Here is a 26,202-nt window from a genome sequence, read left to right as displayed (position 1 = left end):
AACTCTGATCCACTCGCCTAGGGATAAACTTCACCCTCTAGCAGATGCTGAAGTGTATGAAGTTCCCTGTGACTGTGACTTGGCCAACTATGGGCAAACAAGAAGATCAGTCAACATCTGCCTGGAAGAACATAAAAAATACATTCACTACTATTATTATGACAAGTCAGGACTGGCAGACCATGCTATGGACATCCCTTCACACAGGATTAGATAAAAGAAACGAATGTGCTATTTAGAAGTCATTACAGATCTGAAAGATTATATTTTGAATCAGCCATGGCTTTGAAGAATTCTGATAACCTGAACAAATATGGTTGCATTAATTTGCCAAAAATTTGGGAGACTGTTATCTTAAGAGTAACTCCCACATATATGTAATATATTTTTTTACAACATTAGAGAGTGCCAAAATAGGACTTTAGATCTTTTAATGGACAAAAGAATCTTTTGTTCATTACAATTGTATTGTTTCACTTACTCACTGTCTTATATACGAGCTGTATTGTGCTCTGATGATGCTGATTTGAAAGTTGTGCTCTGATGATGCTGATTTATAAGCAGTTAATAAAACATCTTTTGATAAAATTGTTTGGTGTTGTTAATACCATTAAAATAAGTCATTGATCAGCTAAACATATTTATGACTGGACAAGGTTGCTATGGCCAATTATTACAACTCTATGGGGAAGTTCACAGTCACCCTTTGGTGTGTGTGTGTGTGTGTGTGGTACTGTGCAAACCATGCATATTACTTATGACTGTCCATACACTCCTTTCCTGGAGGACTCCAGAATTTGCATTTATGCTTACACAGTGCCATCAACTGGTTAATTGAACTATCATTCTGTATATAGTTTTGCTCAATAATATCTTGTATTTCCCCCATAAGATAAATAAATAAACACCTAGTGTGTGCAACACTGAGCTCCATGCTACCGCTACACTTGAGGAAGAAATTCAGGTGTATAAGGAGGAAGATATACTAAAGTTATTGCTTAAATTGAATATGAATTCAGCAACAGGTACGGATTCCCATCAGCATAGATATCACACATATCAGCACAGATGCTAAAAGATTGTTCAGCTGAACTGGCTATTCCTTTAATCTGGCTCTATAATTTGAATCTTAGCAGGAATGTATAGTAGAAAAGGAATGTATGGTAATTCCATTGCACAAGAGTGGTGCAAAGACTGATGAATCCAACTATCAACCTACTGGTATCTCTAGAGTGGTAAAGATTTTGGAAAAGTTGGTCAGGGTTCGCAAAAAATTATGACTGGATTCTGCACCATGGTATCAGTTGTTAGATGAGAAGGATATAGACAGTGCATGGGCAGAGTTTAAAAAATAGTTAAATGATGAAATATCAGAATGTGTCTCTAGTGTTGAAAGAATAAATAGAATAGGGGTGAAATGGATGTATAATCATATCATCATGGATTTACTAAGGAAAGGTCATGTTTTAGCAACTTGCTCACATTCTATAATAATGTTACCTACTTCTTCTCAAGCTACTTTGCAGTTTGAGAAGAAGAAGAAGAATGGATACACCATTATACTTTTGGATTTTGCTAAGACTTTTGAGAGAATCCAGCATGGAAGACTGCTGCATAAATTGAAAATATGGTATTGGATTATAAAATATTAGCATAGATAAGAAGATGGCTGATTGAGAGATATAAAAATGTGGTATATGGGGGATGTGAGTATGCAAGATTTAAGGTAACTAGTAGTGTACCACAAGCATCAGTCTTGGTCTACTGTTATTATTCAGTCTGTACATTAATAACATTGGAAAGAATTAGACAGGTGACATACAGCTATTTTGCTGATAATAGAAAGATAAGAAGGCTAATCAGGATGCAGTACTTGCAGAATGATTTGAATAGGCTGGAATTGTGGGCATGGAAAAGTGGCTATCAGTTTGATGTTAGTAAAAGATAAAGTCATGCACTTCGGTGAGATTGGATATCCAATGTCACATTATATGAATGGGATTATGTTATAAGAAAATGACTGAGCTCGGAATCTTAAAGATTTAGTAGATAGGAAGGTGAAGTTCAAGGGGCCATATAGCAAATAGTGCAAATACAACTCAGAGGATAACTGCAATGTTGAAACAAACTTTGACATGTAAAGATAAGGTTATTTTGCCTCTTTCAAGGCATTGCTAAGATCTCCCTTGGACTATTGTACATAGGTCTAGTCTCCTTATTTCGGTGCTGAATCTGAGACAGTGGAGCGAGTGCAAAGCAGAGTGTTAAAAAATTATATCAGGATTGCAGAATAAATTGAAGACAGATTGAGGATTTGTAGACTGCAGACACTAGTAAACAGGAGAAAGAAGGGTGATATGATTGAGACTTACAAACATCTAAAAGGGTCATACAGAACTTCAGTTGATAGAATTTTTCATTTTATTGAGAGTGAATAAAGGACATGGGAGACATCCTTGGAAGCTGAAGCTAAATGCCATCAAGAAAGGAATGAGATCTACAATTTTTTCTCAGAGATGGTGTGTGTAAATAGTATGAATGAATTCAAGAACAAGTATGACAGCTGGTGTGTATAGTAGGTAGCCTTCCTCGATGAGTCCCTGACTTCCTGGAGGATAATTACTTGGGAGATTATTACGATAATAACAATAATAATTATTATTTTCTTGACCACCATGGAGTCGCAAGACTCATCATGGGAGGTCAACGCTAGTCAACACAAAGTCTATCATGCCATTCCTTAAATTCATCACCAGTTTACACGTTCACAGCCTTCTCAGGCAATGCACTGAGAAGGCTCCCTCCTACTAATCACCATGCAAAAAAACTTACTTCTTCTGCTTTTACTATCACCTTCTTTTGCAACTTCCAAGGATGGTCTTCTGTCCTTGTCCTTAAACATAAAAAATCTCCTCTGTATTAACACAATAATATCCCTTTAACAGCTTAAACGTCTCAACCATATCCAATATCCCTTGCCTATCCAAAAATTCGGCAGTCTGCATGCCCTCAGTCTATCTTCATAATCAGCATTGTACAGTCCTGATATCATTTTTGTTATCTCTCTCTCTGCACCCTTTACAAGGTTACTTCATCTCTTCAAATCCCAGTGACCAGATCTGAGCATCAGCATCCAGATGTGGTCTTATCAAAGCTTTATAAAATGAAACAGCATCTCTCATGGTCAATTTTCTCCTCAAAATTGCTGCAATTCTCTGAGATGTCTTCACAACTTCTGCAATATGTCTTCAGGACTTCAATCTTCAATCTCTATCTGCAATCACCCCAAGCTCCCTTGCTTACTCTACTTCTTCCAGTATAATTTCACCAAGTGACTATGAAGCATCCCACATGAAGGATCCCAATTTGAAAACTTTATATTTAATTGCATTAAACTAATATTGTCATTCATTTACCCACCTCCCAAAATTCACATCATCTGCAAAGAACTGAAAATCTCCCTGTAATCCTGTAATATCATTGACATAAAGATTAAACAGTAATGGTCCCAGGATTAAACTGTGGAAGTTCACTTGTACTCTTCCTACCCTCCCATACAACTTGTTGATATCTATCAGAGAGCCAATCACCAATCCATCCACTAACCTGATATCCAAACCCATATGTTGCAACTTAATAATCAACTTGTCATGTGGTACTCTGTCAAATGCCTTGGAAAAATCCAAAAAAAATGACAGTGTATGCCTCATCTTCATCCACAGCTTTTGTTACTCTATTGTAAAAGGTAACTAGATTATTAAAATAAGAGCATGCTTTAATAAATCCATGCTGGCCTGCATAAATAATATTATCATCACCTGCCCAATTCTGTATATGAGATCTTAACAATTTATCCAAAATCTTAACAGCTACAGAAGAAATACAAATAGGCCTATAGTTTATATATATATATATATATATATATATATATATTATAATTATATATAATTTATATAGTTATATATTTAGGCATATAGGCCTAAATCTTTCCCTCCTTCCAAGCTCAGGGAACCTGCCCCCCGTTGCAAGACTTTCATTAAACAGCCAAGTTAATGGCATGATGAGTTCAATAGTGATTATGAAGAGCTCAGGAGACATCTTGTGGGTGTAGTGTGGAATGAGGAGTTAGCTGGAAAAGAGATCAATGCAGCTTGGGGGATTTTCAAAAACTGTTTAGTAGATGCAATGTCTAAATGTATTCCAAGGGTGAGAAGGTTAAATAAGGTGGGTGTGAGATGGATGAATAAAGAGATTAAGCATGCGATACAGAGAAAAGGGGCATTGTGGAGGCAGCATAAGAGAAGTGGAAATAACCGATTCCATGAGGTCTGCAAAGACCAAACAAGGAGGGTGACTTGACTTGGTTGGTGAGCGTAGCTAAAGAGAGGTATGAACAGCAGTTGACTAATGAAGCCAAAAAGAATTCTAAGGAATTCTTTTGATATGTAGCCAGAAAAAGAAAGAATAATTATGGAAGGATGACATTGATTGGAGAAAATGGTACAAAGACAGCTGATGCAGAATGTGTGGTGGAAATACTTAATGAACAGTTCATGAAGATCTTTCAACCTCGTGAATGTGACTTCATGGAAGGATAGAGAGCAGTTGATGATGGGGAGGAGAGACTGACTGTAGGTAAGCAAGAGGTGGATGGGGAGTTCAGTAAACTAGATGTTAATAAGGCTGTGGGACTTGATAATATATCACCACGTATTCTGAAAGAATGTGCCAGGGAGTTGACACCTGCCTTGACATATTTTTTTAATATGAGTCTTGCACTCGGTCAAGTTCCTAAGGAGTGAAAGGAGGCCAAGATTGTGCCACTTCATAAAGGAAGTGATCGAACTCAAGCATCAAATTATAGACCTATCTGTGTGTCAGGTGTTGTGGTTTTTTTTGTTGGAGAAGCTTGTGAGAACTAGGATCCAATGTTGGGTTGATAACAATGGTATTATCTTTGATGGACAGCATGGATTTGCTAAAGGGAGGTCATGTTTTAGTAATCTACTTACTTATTACAATAAAGTGACTGCTTCATTGGACAGAGGAAAAGGATACACAGTGATATACTTGGATTTCGCAAAGGCTTTTGGTAGAGTACCTCATGACAGGTTGACTGTCAAACTAGAGCAGATGAGGTTGGATATCAGATTGGTGCAATGGATTATAGACTGGCTATCTGATAGGTATCAACGAGTTGTATGGGGGAGCGATATCGAGGAAAAGGAAAGTCACTATTGGAGTGCCTCTGGGGTCTGTTTTAGGTCCATTACTGTTTAACTTGTATATTAATGATATAGGTGAAGATTTGGATGGAGATATTCAGTTGTTTGCAGATGATGCAAAGTTGGGATGAACCATGAAGTGAGTGAAGATGTTGTGGCCTTACAGGAAGATTTGAATAGATTGAGTGATTGGGTACGGAAATGGGGATGTGAATTCAATGTTGCAAAATGTAAGGTTTTAAAATTTGGAAAACAAAGATGGGATGCAGATTTTATGCTTGGTGAGAATATTGTTGGAAGTAGAGGAAATAAGAGATCTGGGGGTGATAGTGGATAAGGATCTAAAATTTAGGGGACACATCACCAAAATTCTGAAGACAACACAAAGGCTTCTGGGAATGATGCTAGGGAGATTCTTGTTCTGTTGTATAAGGCTTTGATTAGGCCACACATGGACTATTGTGCCAAGATTTGGTCACCGGGTTTTCAGAAGGATGAAGACATGTTGGAAAGGGTCCAAAGGAAACTGACTAAGGTAGTTTCTGACCTCTGGAATGTTGAGTATGAGGAAAGATTGAGAAGATGTAATTTGCAGAGTCTGGTGGACAGGAGGAAGAGGGAAGATATGACAGGGACCGATAAGTTGGTAAGGGGTTGTTTTAGGATCAATGCTGGAGAAGTTTTACAGTGTTACAGTTTTACAGTGGGAGATCAGGGGAGAACCGGAGGTTATCCCTGGAAACTGTATAAAGAGGGTGTGAGCAGGGGAGTGAGAGGCAGGTTTTTTTTGTGCAGAGTTGTGAATGATTGGAATGCCTTGCCTGAGAATGTGGTGTCTGCAAAGAGTTTGAATGTGTTTAAAACACAGTATGATGAGCTGTGTGATAAAAGGACCTCCCAGATGAGTCTTTGACTCCATGAGGTCTTAGGGTGGTAATAATAATAATAATAACAGCATATTCCCTTAAAACCTGAGGTGAAACTCCATCTGGTCTCCCTGACTTACTGACATTTAGCCTACTCAATATTCTGAATACATTCTCCTCATTCACCTCTAACACTTCATCAGTCATGATACTTTACTTACTTATTCTTAACAAAAACAGAATTAAGTTAACTACCATAATCAAAAGTTTGCTTACAGTTTATGTAACTAGCTGATGTTCTGCTTATTTACTGAGATTAGCAATATGATTACAACTGTTCTTACTCATTAAATTTTATATTAATTGGTGACATTCAACATTCTGACTTCAACTGTAATTTTCTGTAAACTTTTTACATTCAACATAATTACTTACTTGCTTTCCAGTTTTTTTGTGGTATCAACCTTATTTGCTGCCATTCTAATTTTGTATTTAATATAAGGAGGCAAAGTATCTCTTCCTTCCAAATTGTGAAATATTAACCCAGCCCAAAGCTTATTGTCTCTAATAAGTTCTAGTCCTCTATACACAATATCATCTTCATTGTCATAACCTTCAAATCTGTCCATTTCAAAACACTATAATTAGAAAATTGAAACATACATATTGGAACTCAGTTCAATTTAGTGAATACATTTATAGCTTAATACTGTTTTAAATATTTCACTGCATCACAGAATAACTATGCACCACAATTTTTGGATCATTGTAAAATCATTTAAACTTTAACAATCATAACTCAATAATTTTGCAAAGATACAACAAACTAAATTAGTAATAAATAGTATAAATAGTACCTGTGATTCAACACATAATGACATTTTCACATGGAAAATGTACAAGAAGAAGTAAATCAATTAAAAGCTTATGAAAGATAAATATTATCAGGGATGTGTACTTAAGATGTCACTGGTGAACAAAGTTCAAAACATGCAGAGAAACTGAAACTATGACAGAACATCTTGTAGAAAAAGGAAAAGTACACATTGTTTCATACAATGATAGAGAAAAGGGCTAAAACAATCAACTGAAAATTGATGAGTTAAAAGGCTTAAGAATATGGCAGGTAATGAAGAATAATAATAGGAAATAGTGTCAGAGAAATGTAGAAAAGCTGAGAGATAGTGAAAATAAAGTAAATAATTGTACTCATAATGAGAAAATGCAAGACAGCACAGTGCTTTAGAGAATATGGTGAAATCATGTTTTCCTATGGCAGAGATTAGGGACCTTACATTCATTCTCTTCCTTTTCTGCTACAGCTGAATGAGAAAAGGAAAAGAGTAATGAATATGAGTCTGCTGCCAAGGTTTCATGGATATGAACTGAGAAGGGCCTTGATTTCAAATAAGTCAATAAACAGATTATCCTGGAGGAATACCGTGGAGTTTGTAGATGTATGGAATGACTTTCAGGGATGAAAAGGAGTGGTGGCTTGCATTTAAATGAATTCAAAGTGTCATGAGAAATTACTGTTCAGTGGGAGTTTGGAGGCAGGGAGTTAGGGAAACGGACGTTTTTTTATGGGGAAGAATGAAGATGAGTGTGGGAATAGGTATACTTGAAGGAAGTGGGAGAGTCAATACAAAGTATGAGGGAGGGTGTCAACCAAAGAGGATAGTGCATTTTATATATATTAATGCCAGAAGAATTCATAATAAGGGAAAAAGTTTTGGGCATTGGATAGTTCAAATTTCCTAAAAGTTATATGCATTAATGAACATTTTTTTCTTCTTATATTTGCCAATCCTTTATAATCCTTTATGCAAGTGTAAAAAAACAGAGTTTGTACATGAAGTATATTCACCACTGCACTTCTTGTACATTAGAAGATGAGAGGGTGCTCTTGAGTAAAGCGAAGTGACATGTATAAGAAGAGCTCCTGATTGGGATAAGTTTTCTAGAAATAATTAAATATATATGCATAATTGTTTAAGTAAGAGAGGCTGTAAACGTTGTGCACTACCAGTTTTATCAGTGTGGGGGATTTTTGTTGCCAAAACTTAATTACGAAATCGTTATTATTAGACTTAGTAACCTGCAAAAAATGGTGGTGGCATTGTCATTCCATGACTTTAATTTAGATTTTAGTCATTTCGTTAAGTGTGAGGTCTGTTATATGTATTCTTTCGATTATATAAATGATTTGTGGATATTTGGTGAGGATGGAAGGAGGGTGTGTGTGCGAAGTGTGACCTGAATGAGGAATTGATGAATGAAAATATCAAATTGATGACAGAAAGTGTTAGTAGCGAGATTGTCACGGAGAAAATGAGTGCACGTTTGAAAGAGAAAGAGAGGTGAAGAAATGTTAAAAGATCAATAACAAAGAAAAAGAGCGATTTGAAAACCGTAACGGATGTTAAAAGGAACGAAAGTGAGGTGAGAGTGGAGGAAGGAAACGAAATTGAGAGAAAGAATGAAACTAGAAAGGGAATGACGCAGAAATCGAAAGTGAAAAAAATCGAAAGAATGGATGATAGCAAAAAAAGAATGAATGAGAGTGAAAGTTCGACGCATGTTGGACTGAAAGTAGAAACAAAGAAAGATGAATGAGTGTGAAAATGGGAAGAATGATACTGAAAATTGGACACATGTTGGACCGAAAGTACAGAAACAAAGAAGGATGAATGAGAGTGAAAGTGAGAAGAGGGGGTCAAGAGTTAGAAAGTTAGAAAGATTGAATGATAGAGAGAATGTGTCGCGAGATTCAGAAGTTGAATTGGATTGAATGAGGCAAGAAATGAAATGGATGCGGAATGAAATTAATCAAACACTATTAAAATAAATAATGATGGAATGAAAGAGTTAATGAAAATGAGTGAGTGGCATTGTATGGCGACTCCATTATTAAAGGTGTGCTGGAGGATAGAATGCACAAGGTATGTTTTCCAGGCACTAAAATGAGAAGAGTGATTGAGGCACAGGACATGAGGCAGGAGCGAGCAAAAGAGTTAATAGTATTAATAGGTACGAATGATTTGAGAGAGGACAGAGAGTGTGTCAGAATGGATATCAGGAGGCTGCTTAGAAGGATAAAAGAGAATAGTGTGACAGGAAGGGTAGTTAACGTGTTGCCTAGGTATAACTGTGGTGAAATGAGGCGGAGAACAAGCATTATGAATGATATGCTGGCTGAAATCTGTGAAAGGACGGGAGTACAGTTTGTTAATGTGTGGAATGAGTTTGAGGGACAAAGTGAGCTGTATAGGAGTGATGGACTGCATTTGAGTGGTTATGGTATGAGTATGAGTATAGAAAATGAGAGAATGGATGATGGGTGTGCAAGAGGAGCAGGAAAACGGGGAGGCTCAGGGTGGACAGGGGTACACAGCATGAGAAAGGTGGATGCTCCAAAAGGAGGTGAGCATGTGTAGGTAGGAAAGGAATGGGATGACCAGGGATCAAGAGGAAACAGTTGGAATAAAAAAGGGTTTTAAAATGAAGAAGTAGAAAGGGAAATGGCCCCAGTTGAGCATGGAGAGGTCACATCGAGTGAGTGGTATCAGTGGAACTAGCTGTAGATCCAGAAATGAGCTGTTGCGTTCATATACAAATGCTTGAAGTATAAGAAACAAAGCAGATAAAATGGTTGCACTAATTGCATCTGTTCACCCAAAGATTGTCGGAATAAGTGAGACATGGTTGGAAGAGGATGACATCCTGACAGGAATAGAGATAGAAGGGTATGATGTGTTTCGTGAAGATAGAAGGGGTAAAAAGGGAGGGGGAGTGCTACGACAATAGAGAAAGAGTTATGTCCATATAAAGTAGAGATGCAAGAGGGAAATAGCACCAGTGGTTTTGAGGTAGTATGGTGTGAGATACAGAGGTGAATGGAATTAAATACTCGGTGGGATGTTGTTATAGACCAGGTAATGTAGATGGTGGTGATAATGAAATGTACAATCAAATTATCCAAGTAAATAAGAAAACGGTGATAATTATGGGTGATTTTAATTATGGCAATATAGATTGGAATGATGAGATAGCAACAGGCAGTCAAGAAACTCATTTTCTTGGATTTCGTCATCTCATCAGAGGCTGTAATTATAAATGAGGTGTCAAATCATACACCAATTGGTGAGACCGAACATGAGGTGATTACCTGGGTGGTTGCCGACCACCCAGGTAAGGACCTTTGTGCGAAGAGGGTATATGTGGAACTACAAGGTGGGTGATTATGAAGAGCTCAGGAGACAGCTTGTGGGTGTAGTGTGAAATGAGGAGTTAGCTGGAAAAGAGATCAATGCAGCTTGGGGGATTTTCAAAAATTGTTTAGTATATGCAATATCTAAATGTATTCCAAAAGTGAGAAGGTTAAATAAGGTGAGTGTGAGATGGATGAATAAAGAGATTAAGCATGTGATACACAGAAAAAGGGCATTGTGGAGGCAGCATAAGAGAAGTTGAAATAACCAATTCCATGAGGTCTACAAAGACCAAGCAAGGAGGGTGACTTGGTTGGTGAGGTTAGCTAAAGAGAGGTATGAACAGCAGTTGGCTAATGAAGCCAAAAAGAATTCTAAGCAGTTTTTTCAATATGTAGCCAGCAAAAGAAAGAATAATTATGGAAGGATGACACTGATTGGAGAAAATGGTATAAAGACAGCTGATGTGAAATGTGTGGTGGAGATACTTAATGAGCAGTTCATAAAGATCTTTCAATCTTGTGAATATGACTTTATGGAGGGATTGAGAGCAGCTGATGGGGAGGAGAGACTGACTGTATGTGAGCAAGAGGTGTATGGGGAGTTGAGTAAACTAGATGTTAATAAGGCTGTGGTACTTGATAATATATCACCACGTATTCTGAAAGAATGCACCAGGGAGTTGACACCTGCTTTGAGTTCATATTCAGTTTAATATGAATCTTGCAATCGGTCAATTTCCTAATGAGTGGAAGGAGGGCAAGATTGTGCCACTTCATAAAGGAGGTGATCGAACTCAAGCATCAAACTATAGGCCTATCTGTGTGTCAAATGTTGTGGTTAAGTTGTTGGAGAAGCTTGTGAGAACTAGGATCCAGAGTTATGTTAATAACAATGGTATTATCTTTGATGGACAGCATGGATTTGCTAAAGGGAGATCATGTTTTAGTAATCTACTTACTTATTACAATAAAGTGACTGCTTCATTGGACAGAGAAAAAGGATACACAGTAATATACTTGGATTTCGCAAAGGCTTTTGATAGAGTACCTCATGATAGGTTGACAGTCAAACTAGAACAGATGGGGTTGGATATTAGATTGGTGCATTGGATTGGAGACTGGCTATCTGATAGGTATCAACAAGTTGTGTATGGGGGAGCGATATCCAGGAAAAGGAAAGTCACTAGTGGAGTGCCTCAGGGGTCTGTTTTAGGGCCATTACTATTTAACTTGTATATTAATGATATTGGCAAAGATTTGGATGGAGATATTCAGTTGTTTGCAGATAATGCAAAGTTGGGACGAACCATGAAGTGTAGTGAAGATATTGTGGCCTTACAGGAAGACTTGAATAGTTTTATTATTCAAAATATTACTACTTGCTACCAAATTTTAGGGTAAATGTCAAACAGATACAAAAATTATATAGATTATGTAGGATAGGTGTTAATTCTGCAGCACAGGTTTTGAGCATAATTAGGTGAGGAACTAGAAGCGTTGTTGGCTAGCTAAGATACTGAGAATTCTTCTTTCTAGCAAAAGACAGGAGTCGTGGTGTGAGCTGTAGAATAACAATGGGAAATAATTTGCCTTAATCATATATATATATAGAAAGAAAGGAATAATGTTGCTGAGTGTGATGTTTATGTTTGGATGATCTTATGATGATACCATCTGAAAACAAAAAAAGTTGAAACATGGAGGTGAAGTGTGCCCACTGGTTTACACAGGTGCTAGAAACCCAATCACTGTTTATTATTATTATTATTCATGACACCTCCAAGGAGTCCGAAGTCTCATTGCAGGAGGACACTCACTGTACAACTCTCCGTCTCCACCACTACACAGAACCTCTACTACCAATCACCTACATCAACGCCATCTACTGCCCACAACCACTACAGCCAGTATTTTTTTGTCTGTAAATTGCATGTGTTCTGAAAGGCCGATCTGTCTGTATGTGGGATGAACAATCCGAGTTTCCAGGAGAAAAAACTCTGCTACCTCCGTATGAGATCGGCTAACTCACCTTCAATTGAAAAAGTCCATATAAAGATTCCTCCCGTCATGACGAGAATCGAACTTAGGCCTTTTCTAATCGAAGGGCACAACATACCGTCGTTCTTCCAATTGCACTACAGAGGCACTAGAGTTATGAATGAGACAACTTTTTTTGGTACTTTCACTGTCAGATTTTATTTATTTTTTTCTTCAGCTGTTGTAAGCTTTTACATGACATCAAGCAAAAATACATGAGCTTATGCTGAATTATTTCTTAAACTTGAAGACATAAAGCCTGAAGAACAGCTGGATATTCTCAATGGAATAGGAATGACGTGTTCAGATAGCTGGCATTTCAGCCAGCTATCTGAACACAATGCTGATCAATAGTTAACTCATGCCATTTCTCAAGGTTCACATGTTTTTGGTCAGTTTATATTGTAATGTTTCCTACATAGCTTGTTTTTGTACTGTTATAGTTTGTTTGGCTTTATTGCATTTGTTTTCATGTATTTTTTACTGAAAAGAAGCCATAGGTTTCAGTGTTGAAACTAATCTCATCAACTCATCATCATCACAAACCATGGGCTCACTGCCAGGTAGTGTCCAATGCCTCCTTTACTATCTTTTTCCACCTTTCTTTGTCCAGTGCACAGTGTTGCAGTTTCTGTACACCCATCCCACACCAGTTCTTTATATCGTCTATCCATTCTCTGTATGGTCTACCTCTTCTGTTTAAATGCTTATCAAACACAGAAAAATGTTCATCAAAGACATTTGGTAAATGTCTTTAATAAAGCATTTACCAAACATAAATGTCTTTATCTTCCAGTCCTCACTCATTCTACAGATGTGTCCTAATAATTGCAGCTTCCATTTTATAATCTTCTGCATTAGATTCTCTTTTGGTTGTATCTTCCGATACAGCTCTTCATTTGTGATTTTCTGTACCCATCCTATTCTTAGAATATTTCTGTAACAAGTTCTTTCAAATGCCAAAATTCTTTTTCTTGATTCCTTATTTATTACCCATGTTTCAGATCCATACAGTACATTGGCTAAAGATGAATGTTTCCAATACTTTTCGTTTTGTTTGCAGGCTGATCACTTTACTTTTCCAGATGTTATACATGGACTTCAGATTTGTTCTTCCCTTTGAAATCCTGATCTTTATTTCTTTTTTACAGTCCAAATCATACGTCATTTTACTTCCCAAATATGTGAATTTTCTATATCGATTCCATCCACTTCTTTTGTTTCATGTTATTCTCACTAAATACCATTGTCTTTATTTTTTCCAAGTTCATAACAAGTCCACAAGTCTCTTCTCTTCCTCATTTAACAGTTTTAGTGTTTTTTGTAGTTCTCTTTCATCTTCTTCAATAATAACAATGTCATCTGCAAATCTCAGATTGTTAATTTTCATTCTGTGTACAGATATTCCATTTGTATCTTCCTTCAGTTTGTCCATTGCTCTTTCTAAATGTGTGATGAAAATGCTTGGTGATATTGGGTCCCCCTGTCTAATACCTCTGCTTATTCTAAACCATTTCCCCAAATCATCACCTATTTTAACTGCTGCAACTGCATTCTGATAAATATATTTTAATATAGCTATTAGTTTTTTATGAATTCCATAGGATTCCAGAACTCCTAATGTCACGTTCTGGTCAATACTGTCAAATGCTTTCTAAAAATCAACAAAGCAAGTACAGTGGTATCTCGCTAATCCGAACTAATAAAAACTGTGCTCATTCAGATTAGCGAAAAGTTCGCATTAGCGAATTTCCCACCCAAGAGGCAACAATAACTAGCGCTAAAGACAAAAATAATCAGATTCTAATGATACATCAATTTAATTCTGTAAATAAATGAATTAACTGATAGATAAAATGCTACTGTACTGTAATATAAAACGTAAAAAATAATACAGTACACAAGTTTATTTTAGTAAAAAATTTAGTTTGTATGTATTGTTGAGGATTCTGATTTAATAAAATTGCATAGTTCAGTACATAACTTAATTTGCATAAAAAATAGAACTTTCTTGTACACAACACACAAAAAAAAGTTTCATAAAATAACACACACAAAAAAGTTTTTTTTTTATTTCTTTGTAAAAAAGTCACTGATTTTCTTTTGCTTCTTGGAAGCTAAACGTTTTTTCGAATGCTTCTTCTCGGAGCTGCATTAGCAATAAAATTTTGTGGAATGGTGTATCATTCTGCTTAGCCCACTCATGCACATATTAAAACTGTCAACTGCCTCTTCACGTTCTACTTTTTTTTTTCTTCTAATTCTTTATCGTCATCATCGTCTGCTAATTCATTCTGTAGCATCATATTTATAATTTAAGCATCTGATTTGATTTCAAATTCACTTTCGGTTCTACCTGTAATGCATTCCATAACATCTATTTGTGAAATTTCAACATTTGGATTTATATTTTTAACCAAATTATGCATGTTTTCAATTTCTGCTTTTTATGTATCACCGTAGTTATCTTCGTAAATTCTAGAAGGCCACAGTTTATTCCATGATGCTCGACAACGTTGATTCATGGCGACAATACAATACGTACTGTACAGTATAAAAAAGCAAACGTGAACACACAATAAATCAAAATAGGCCTACAGTGTAACCATACAATTGACAGTATGAAAAAATAAATACTGTACTGTAATAATAATAAAATAAATAATAATAGTTAAAAGAATAAGTATTAAATAAAAATAATAGTACACAAAATAATAATAAGTAATAAATAAATCTTTTTTTTCTTTCAAACCGCAGTTCGGATTACTGGAGGGTTCGGACTAAAGAGGTTCGGATTAGCGAGATATTACTGTATATATGTTTTTGTTTTTTCTCCTAGCTTTCTCTGCTATTAACCTCATTGTCAAAATCTGTTGAATTGTAGTTCTATCCTTCCTAAATCCTGCTTGCTCATCTGCAAGGTATGCTTCCAATTGTGTTCTCAATCTTTCTGTCAATATCATCATCATCACTTTACCGAGGTGACTTGTCAACTAATATTGATTTCACCCACTCCTCTAACATTTTCCCTTCTTTCCATACTATATCACATAGTTGGTGCATTTCTGTAACCATACTTTCACCAGCATATTTAATCATTTCTCCAGTGATGTTATCATTAACAGGACTTGTGTTTTAGCCATCCTATTGCTTTTTCTACATCTCCTCTTAAAATGTCCATATCATGCTCGTCACCTGGTGGTGATATCTGCTTCAATTCTTCAGTCAATTTCCCAATGCTATCTAAATCTAGTTTTTCTTCATATAACTCACTACAGTATCTTGTCCATCACTGTACAATTTTTTCTTTATTCATCAATACTTTGCCTTTTTCATCTTTAATTGTGGTCTGTTTTGGTTGCCACTTTCTATTAATGGTTCTGATCATTTTGTATACTTCTCTTGTTTTATGCTCTCCATAGTACTGTTCTATATTGTTGCATTGGGCTTCTAACCATTTCATCTTATCCATTCTGACTGATTTTTTTAGCTCATTACACTTTCTTCTATATTGCTCCTCTATTTGTTCTGATGTATCCCTTCTTATCTTCAACATTCTTTTCTCCTGTACTAACTTCAGTGTTTCTTGTCTAATCCATTTCTTCTTGATCTTCTCTTCTGGTACTGTTTCTTCAACTGCATCTTCTATTGGCTTCATTACTCTTTTCAGATTTGAGATTTTTTCTTTCTCCACACTTTAAGTTTCTCTTCTAACACTGTTCTGTACCTTCTTCCTATTTCTGCTTCACTTATTCTTGTTGTATCTCTTCTATTCTGATGTTGGAGTTTATATTTCTTTCTTTTTCAATTTCAACTTGATGTTTGCAATCACTAAACTATGGTCCGAGTCTATATTTGCTCCTTCAAAAGTTCAACACTACTGTACTGATGTTATCCATCTTCTTTTAATCATATCAATCATGTTCTCAGTTTTCCCATCATTTGATCACCACGTTCATTTTCTACACTCCTTTTGTTCGCATCTTCTGTTACAGATCATCATCTCCTGGTCCACAGCAAATTCTAACAATTTTTCACCTCGTTCATTTCTTTCTCCGAAACCATATTTTCCCATGACTCTTTCCCAACCATCATTATTTATTCCACCTTTGGCATTCCAATCTCCTTCAATAATTAGCACATCTTGCTTTGGTATTGTTTCTATTGTCTCTGTCAGATCTTTGTAAAATAAGTCAATATCCTCATCTGTGCTGTCAGATGTGGGTGCATATATCTGGACTATTGATATGTTAAATGGTTTTGCCTGAAATCTTACTACTATGATTCGCTCATTGACTGGTTTGTAGCCTAACAGTGCCTCTCAATCTATTTTGTTAAGAAGGAAGCCAACTCCTGCTTCGTGCTTAGTGTCGTGTCCTGACCATATTACTTCGCATCCAACTAATAGATTGAAATTAATAGATTTCATTATTTCTGTAATTATCCATAACCAAATAAAAATCCAGTTTTAACTAATTTTACTTGTTGATATATTTATATATATAAATACTTAATATCTTCAACCAGGAAACCATTTGTTGGAAGACTGTTGGACCAGTGTTCTCTCCACATGTCAGGTGTTGATGGTAAGGCAATTTGTCCATGGACCAGAATGGGTTTCTTGATTTTAGGCAAAGACTAGGTGGATTTATGAGAGTCTGCGGCAGGAGCAGGTTGCTCATTACCTTATTAAATATTTTAATCAAGGCTTGTCTTCTCTGGATATTTGGTGGAGCAATGTTAGATAGGACAGGCAGCCAGGGGAGAGGGATGCTTCTCAATGTCCCACTAATTGTGCGCATGGTAGAGTTTAGCTGGGTGTCTATAATGTTAGTGTGTGCACTTCTTTTCCAGACAGGGGCACAGTATTTTGCTGCAGAGAATGCAAGGGCTAGTGCCAATGACTTCAAGACATCAGCCCCACAACCCCAGGTTGTTCCAGCAAGCAGTGAGATGATATTATTTCTCGTTTTAATTTTGTTGGACAGGTTGGTGATGTGCCTTTTATATGTTAGGTTTCTGTCCACGCTTAATCCAAGGTATTTTGGGTGAGGCTCATTTTCTACCATTTCGTCACAGAAAGAGAGGTTGAGGTGTCAATTTGCCTTTGCATTGTTCAGGTGGAATGCTGTGGACACAGATTTTGTTGGATTTGGCTTCAGATGCCACTGCTTGAAGTACACCTCCAGGATGTTCAGGTTGTGTTCAAGGTTGTTTCCAGGTCAGCAAAGAAGGTAGACTGGTGTAGAATCGTGAGATCATTGGCATATATATTTGCTTGAGCTGGTATGTGGTAAGTCAGACATATAGATGTTAAACAGTAAAGGGGATAACACAAATATAGCAACTTCTTCCGGGCCTGAAGCCAGCTTGTTCAATCAGGAATGCTCTTTCGATGAGTAGTGAAAATCTTTTAAGGAGAATTCGTTCAAAAAACTTAAAGGTGGAACAAAGCAAGGAGATAGGTCATAGATTTTTGACATTATTTGGATCTTTCTCTGGTTTGGGCACAGCAATCATTTTGGCTTCCCGCCACAGTTTTGGTAGTTTTCCAGTTGTTATAATTTTTGAGAAAAGGGCGGCCAGCTATGTTTGACCTCATTGGCCGAGATGTTTTAGAAACATGGGGAGGATACCATCCTGTGCTCTGCAGCCTGGGTTTGCCTTTCCTAGGAAGATTTGGTCATCTATCAACAGGGTCAGAACTAACCAGGGCAGATGTGGCTACCTACTGCATAAATGGAGACTATCAGACCACCCTTATCGTGACTGTTCCCCTGTAGCCAAGACGATCACTCATATTGTGAATGACTGCCCAAGGCACCAATTTCATGGTAGTGGCCTGCAGAACATCCACAAGGTGACAGATGAGGCCCTGGATTGGCTTTCTGGTCTGGACATTGATCTGTTTTTGCCATAAGAATAAATAAATAAAAATAAATTTGAAGGGATGGCCTCAAAGAATGGAGAATTGTTATACTTGTATACTAATACACAGAGTCAGAAATAAAGGGGATGAGTTTGTAAACTCAGTCCCTTTATTTCTTGAAGAGAGTTTGAGAGAATGTGAATTACAGAGGTTGGAGGATAGGAAGAAAAGAGGAGATATGACAGAGACCTTGAAGTTAATTAAGGGATTCTATCAGATGAATATAGAAGAAATTATAAATTGGTTGGATGCTAAGATGGGAAGAATTAGGTGCCATTCCTGGAAGTTGTATAGGGATGTAGTGAAGAAGGAAGTGAGGAGTAGATTTTTTACATGGAGAGTTGTTATTGAGTGGAATGCATTGCCTGAGTGCGGATAGTGTAAATAATTTCAAAGCTCATTACTATAGACATGCTGCTGGTTGAGGGGGCCTCCCACGATGAGTCTGTTGACTCCATGGAGATTACTAAATAATAATAATAATAATAATAATATGGTTGCATTTGCCAAATGCAAATGCAACCATATTATCTTCCAGATCTTTGGCAAATTATTTGCCAAAGATCTGGAAGGCAGTTCATTCAGATACCCATTGGTGCACCCAGAGAGGGGGGGGGCAAGGATCCCTGGCTCCCCCCAAAAAAGAAAAAGATTAAAAACGCTAGAAAAATTTCCAAAAATCTTTTCCTAATTAATTTTTTTTTTTTTAAATTTATGTTGTGTCGTGTCTTCTATTTCTATGCTACTTATGAATTAGAGGTCACATAAGGTGGGAATACCCTATAGCTCTTGGAATCCTGGCCGCTGTGAATGCAAGGCGAACGAAGTAGTGTTCGGGCACTACTTCGTTTGCCCTAGCCGGACCAGAGGAGAGCACGGATATCATGTATTGGCGATCACTGCATATGCTCAGTCATAGCTCGTATATGCAATGCATAGTGTATATTCTCAAATCGCTACTCAACTCCCCCCCCCCCAAGATTAAATCTTGAGTGCTCAGCCCCCTCCAAGATTAAATCCTGAGTGTGCCACTGCTGATACCCGATAACTTGACTTCTCCAAATTGACTTTATGGTTATCCGGCCTATACAGGGCATCATGTTGGACAGTTCTGTTTCAGCTACAATTTTCACTGTTCCCAATGATTAAATTAAGTGCCTGTGTGCTTGTTCTGCAGGCTAGTGGCATAGACAATGTATAATGGCTGCCCGTTTAATGGAGAAAACTGCAAGCTAATGCACTCTGTGAAGAAGAGATTCACAAGCTGCTTATTATACTGAAGGAACAGGAGTACAGGAAAATGACAGAGCCATGAATATGTGGATGAATATGAATAGGGATGTTGCAGTTTTAGAAGGCATACAGCAACTGTGACTAGAAATTGCTCTTCAGATTGCTTAGAGGTTGAATAATACTCTCAAGTAGGGATACGAAGGTTATTCCTCTTTATAATGCATAATAATGTTAATTAAGCTACTTTAATTAGGTGACATCTGGACTAACATTTACAGATCTAGCCCCTGGATTCATCAGATATGAGAATATGGCCAAAAGGCATCAACAACAAGGTACTAACATTGTAATAGGACTAAAGAATATTCCCTATGAGTACACACAGAAGGTCAGAAAGGCTAGTTGATTAGACAGAAAAGAGAGGATATGATAGATATGTAGGCGTTATTCATTTTAGGATTTTATAGGTTTTATATGATTGACACCTCAACCTCACTTTCTGTGACAAAATGGTAGAACATGAGCCTCACCCAAAATACCTTGGATTAAGTGTGGACAGAAACCTAACATATAAAAGGCACATCACCAACCTGTCCAACAAAATTAAAATGAGAAATAATATCATCTCACTGCTTGCTGGAACAACCTGGGGTTGTGGGAGCTGATTTCTTAAGGTCATTGGCACTAGCCCTCGCATTCTCTGCAGCAGAATACTGTGCCCCTGTCTGTAAAAGAAGTGTGCACACTAACATTATAGACACCCAGCTAAACTCTACCATGTGCACAATTAGTGGGATACTGAGAAGCATCTCTCTCTCCTGGCTGCCTGTCCTATCTAACATTGCTCCACCAAATATACAGAGAAGACAAGCCTCGATTAAAATATTTAAGAAAGTAATGAGCAACCTGCTCCTTCCCCAGACTCATAAATCAACCTAGTCTTCACCTAAAATCAAGAAACCCTTTCTGGTCCATGGACGAACTCTCTTCAGCTGCCTTACCATCAACACCTGACATGTGGAGAGAACACTGGTCCAACAGTTCCAGGTATGTCATGCCTGGAATTGTGTGTTTAGCAAGTATGTGTGAACTCAATTTTTTGTTGGAGAGTGGTGAATTGGTAGAATGAATTGCCAGAGCTCATTGTGGCTGCTTCATCAGTGAATGAGTTCAAAGAGAAGAATGATAGGTATTGTGTGAATAATGGTAAGTACAGGCTTCCACAACTCCATGGTGATGCCCAAGAAAATAATACTTATCATCCCTCCCTCCATTCTTTTCTTTGTATCATCAATGAAAGTACTATATCCCTCACATTCTATCACTGTCACAACCAAATCTCACTGATGGCTGTTTACTTCTGACCATGCTGCACCAATAAATGTCAGTAACTCCTCCTCCCTTGTTTTTGTAATGGATCTCATTAATATACATAAACTGCAACATTTTGTCAGGCTTGCATCTACCTTTACATCATGTGTTTATTATCCTACTGAAATTCATTATTACTTGAACAACTACATTTATAATTATTTTGTTATTCTCACTCACTCATTTCAAAGGTGTCTACAATCACACAAATTCTAGTTTCTCTGACTATGCACTTTCACACATTCAGTGGAAAACACTATTTCCAGACATCGAACTCCAAATTCATTAAGATGTAATCCATAATTTATTATATACAGAGCTTAAAAAATTTTGTGCTGGTTCACTAATCAGCCAAATCTCTCGCAAGACACGTCAGTCTGAATGAAGCACTACTTTCACCTCATATTATTAAGCAACATCTCCACTGTATACAGGGACTCAATGCCAGAGGACAATCTACACCACACAACCCACAGTCTCATTTAATCTGCCATCTACCACTCCATCAATAAGTAGTTTTGTTTGTTCATTTTTTATGTTAACATTTGGTCCTTTTCACTAAATATGATACATTATATTGGATTTATTGGACCATAATTTTGATAAGCATATATACATAATCATCGACCAGTTTCGCCAGCTGGGGTCTGTCTGGCTTTTTCAAGACGAGAATTATACTAACATTAAATGCTAAAACAAAAGAATGCAGTAATGACTTAAAAATCAGTTCATTACTCCATTCTTTTGTTTTAGCATTTAATGTTAGTATAACCTTTCTCGTCTTGAAAAAGCCAGACAGACCCCAGCTGGCGAAACTTGTCAATGATTACGTATATATGTTTATCAAAATCATGGTCCAATAAATCCAATATAATGTATCATATTTAGTGAAATGGACCAAATATTAACATAAAAAATGAACAATCTAGATGGATATAAAAAACACAAAGAAGTGGTTTTGTTTATTAGCAATGTATGTTCTTTGGCTAATTTGCCTGTATATATAATCATAGCAGAAGAGCCGGCACTAGGGTCTTTGACACCCACATGCAATTTCTATCTAAGCGCCCCTGTAACGATCCTGGAGTGTGTGATTCTTTTACAATAATAAAAATTTAAATTATTTGAAATTTCTTAAATAAATTTTGACAGAACAGCCACACGTTGGTTTGCTAAATGTAACGAACCGGGAGCGTTGACGAGGCAGGATAATCGTTAAAAACCAGTATATTCAAAAAATTCTCAAAAGTAAAAGCAAATTTTGATAAAGCCACTTCACTTTAATTGTTGAATATAATGATACAGGGTTTATAGCCTTCTCACTGACCCGAATCGCTAACAAAATTAAAATGAATTTTAATTAAAGTTAAAGTTTATTTGAACTAAAGTTTAAAAAAATTGTTGCATTTTATAAGTTACTAAATTCTTAGTAACTTGTAATAATTTTTATAAGTGGAACTATCTTTTAGAAAATAAGATAGATGAGAAAATAAGAAAAGAATTCAGAAATAATTAGAACATTTAATATAAGTATTCAAAAATGACATCTTTACAGAATAACAGAAAATAAATTAAATTACATAAATATACTTCAAAATTTTTTTATTAAAATTTTAAGGTTTTTGATTTCATATTCACAAAATTAGAAACAATGGTCTTAGCGTCTAATTCCGCACATATATCATTTTCAATAGCTATTAATGCCAAACTAACAAGCCTTTTTTGTGACATACCTGTTTTTAAGTAGCTTTTAATCAATTTCAACCTGGTAAAGGACCGTTCACCGCTCGCTACACTAACAGTTAAGGTTAATAGTATTCTTAAAGCAATTGAAAAGTTATGGAAAGATAAATTATTGAACACAATAAAATTAAGAATATCGAAAGGGCTTTTGAATATTTAAATTATCCTTTTGAAAAGTATCCCGGAAAGCACATAACTCGTCATATAGTTCTATTGCATTTATGTTTTTATTGTCACAGTCCTTCAAGAGAATCTCTAAATTGTCACAAATTTTTCATAAATCTTCGTTATTAATTTGTAGTAATCTATACAAGAAATTGAAATTATCATATCTTTTAGTTGTTCAAAACATTCTATTAACGAACACATTGCAACATCTAGAATGTGTTTTATCTTTCGATAAAACACATTCACTCTAAATTTATCTTCTGGCAATTGTGGCGTTTCGTCATGATGCTCGTAGTCAAATTGTCGTGTTTTCTTTCGTCGTTGAACTTCTGTACAAGTTTTAAATTCTTGTTCTCCAACCACCTCTTCACTCAGTTCTTTTGCCGTTTTTAGAACTTCTTTAAAATTTGTATCTGATCGATACTCTTGTAAGAATATTTTTAAGTTTTCGATAGATTCTAAAGCAAGTGTAATGTTCATATTTTTGTCTTGAAGCAATTTACTCACAGGGTTTATTCTGTTAAGTAAATCATACCAAGTTATAAGAGAGCAAATAAATTTGTAGTCCTTTATTTAAGCACATAATGTTTGTGCTTCATGCTGAGTTTCTTTATTAAAATTTTCATTATTTAAAATTTCAAAAAAGTGCATCATATATTTCTCCTAACTGATATCGTAGAGGGTGGATTGCATTAATTTTACTTTCCCATCACGTTTCTGATGGCTGTTTCAATGTTAATTTTTTTTACGAACTTTAAAAATATTGCCCGTTTGTAAGAGAATGAAAAGAATTGTATATTTCTTGAATAATTGCAAAGAAACTAATTGTATCTGCAATCACTTTGGCTGCATCGTTAATGATTAAATTTAGAGTATGACCAGCACATGGCACATAAAAAGTTAGAGAATTTTTATTCAAAAGCAAATTTTGGAGCCCATATTTTCCCCATTGTCATACCCTTGACCTCACATGTCTTCAATGGGAATGTTCAATTTTTCCAGTTGTTCCATTATTGTTGCACATAAACCATGTCCTGTGGAATCTGATATATCTGCAAAACCTAAAATGTTTTCCCTGATTTTGACAATTCCATTGTCACAGGAAACAAAGTGAATAATAATGGTCATTTGTTCTGTTTTACTTGCATCAGGTGTGCAGTCTAAAATTATGGAATAATATTTAGATTTTTGAATTGATAATAAAATTGTATTCCTGATTGCGTTACTTAAAGTTTCCAATATTTCATTTTGACTGTCTTTACTCAAATAGTGTACTCACTCAAATAATGTACTCTATTGTATCGTTGTAGGGCCCTTTCAACATGATTTTCCATAACGGGATCAAACTTCCCAAACAGTTCGACTAATTTTAAAAATTTGCTGTAATTTCTTTCATATAATTTATCAGATGATCCGCGAAAAGCTAAGTTTCGGCTACCAAGGAATTTTATAATTACAATTAAGCATTCTAAAACATTCGTCCAATGTTTTTTTCCATTTCATACATGCTTCGAGTCTGGAAATCAATAGTAGTTTTGTTTTTTTAAATTTTTATCAAGTTCCTTCCATTTTAAGAAATTTTTCATGTGAGTTAAACTAGTCTCATGTCTACTTAAAGTTGTACTTACATTTCTCCAATCGTTATAACCTTCTACAAGACTCAGTGGGTGATTCAGTAGGTGCAACAAGTTTGCAACAAAAGCAAAAAACAGAATTTAAAGTTTCAGAACAAATGAGCAATGTTCTTGCCACGAGCTCCCGTTTTCCATTTTTCTATTATAATACATGTCGCCAAATTTATGACCATATGTATCTCTGGGATATATTATATTTTTATTTTGAACAGACCCCATTACAATTAAAACAACTCATAATTTTTCATCAATATTTCCCCGTTCACCTGGATCTTCTAAATTTACAGAGACTAACAATGTGTTAGTTTCGTGGACAACTAAAACTAAATCTTGTTGTCGTTGACTAAATCCTAACTATTTTTCACTTAAATCATGTTCAATTATCTTTCGATAGTTGCAATAGTACCTTCATGCAAACTGGATGATGTGCACGGTTCTTCAACTCTGATTTCTGATGTATCGAGTTGGTTACAATCTGCATCAGAATATTTTAATATTTTAACAAATTTATTAAGAGCCCCAGTTTGTTTCTTAATATCTGCTTCTTTTGCAGCATTACGCTTATGATTTTGTGCAACGGATAACTTTTTTTAAATTTTTGATTCCATTTCTATTTTATACCCACAAGAAATTATTACACAACACGATACAGAGACGAAATAATAGTCCGCACTGCACTACTGTCAGTAGCCTAATGAGATGCATACCATATGACTGGTTAACTAGCAACAAATGTTTTGTACAAAAATTCGTTTCTGCGCATAAAAACTGTTCACCATTTCACTTTAGATAGACTGCAGTAAACACAACATTCTGTAGGCAAGCATTTGGCCTGCTCTAGCTGGCTGATCAAAGAGGCAGCAATATACATTTTTTTTCAATTTTTATTCGGTGTATATGGCCTCATTTATTTTAATATTGATCATTCTAAGAATTTTTTTGTTTTTATGATAAAAATTTTGTTTCCTAAAAATTAACTTATGAACCATTCCCTGGCGGTGGTTGCCCCATTGTAGGGGCGCCTGCATGCTCTGCATAGCAGTGTGTTTCCAGGCTTAATCAATTTATGAGTTTTTGGTTAATGTGATGACTAATTTTTACTTGATCTAACTATAAGTACTGAAACAAAAACATTACTTATTTATATTATTATTATTATTGCCTCCATGGAGTCAAAAGACTCATCACGGGAGGTCCTTTCTCAGAAACACAAGTCTATGAAGACTCATCGAGGGCGGTCCCTCCTAGGAAACACAAAGTCTATCATACCACTCCTTAAACACATTGACTGTTCTCGCTCTCACCACTCCATCAGGGTATGCATTCCATGGTTCAACCACTCTCCATTCAAAGAAACCACTCCTCACCCTCTTTATCACAGTTTCCTTTCGTAACTTCTTTTTAAATTTTTTGATTTAAAATTTAAAAAGAAGGATGGCCTATTGTCATGACTCCTTCCCACTGTTCAACCAAGCAAAAGAACTCCCAATTGTCAAACCTGTGACCGCCTCTCAATAGTTTAAAAGTCTCAATCATATCACCTCTCCTTCTTCTATCCACCAAACTCTGCAGTCCACACTCCTTCAGCTGATCCTCATAACTAACATTGTACAGTCCTGACACCATCTTTGTTATCTGCCTTTGTACCCTTTCCACAGTTAATTTATCCCCTTCAAATCCTGGGGACCAGATCTGAGAACAATAGTCTAAGTGTGGTCTAATCAGAGTCTTATACAATGGAATGATAACCATTTTATCTCTGCAGGTCAGTGTCCTCATTATT

At 36.1% G+C, this 26,202-nt stretch overlaps 1 protein-coding gene across 1 annotated transcript in view; it reads right to left on the bottom strand.

Moving 5' to 3' along the window:
- Positions 1–26,202, bottom strand: part of LOC150092596 (phospholipid-transporting ATPase ABCA1-like) — a 982,930-nt gene that overhangs the window by 662,290 nt on the left and 294,438 nt on the right. Inside the window, exon 14 of the mRNA XM_090414749.1 lies at positions 6,527–6,729. Coding sequence (XP_090270875.1) covers positions 6,527–6,729 — 203 coding nt within the window. The remainder of the gene's footprint in view (positions 1–6,526; positions 6,730–26,202) is intronic.

The sequence above is a fragment of the Typopeltis vanoorti genome, chromosome 25, assembly GCF_054136105.1.
Source record: "Typopeltis vanoorti isolate ZY-2024b chromosome 25, IOZ_Tvanoo_1.0, whole genome shotgun sequence".
Classification (NCBI taxonomy): Eukaryota; Metazoa; Arthropoda; class Arachnida; order Uropygi; family Thelyphonidae; genus Typopeltis; species Typopeltis vanoorti.
The sequence above is the reverse complement of the archived record's forward strand: the minus strand, read 5'-3'. Positions and strand labels throughout refer to the sequence as shown.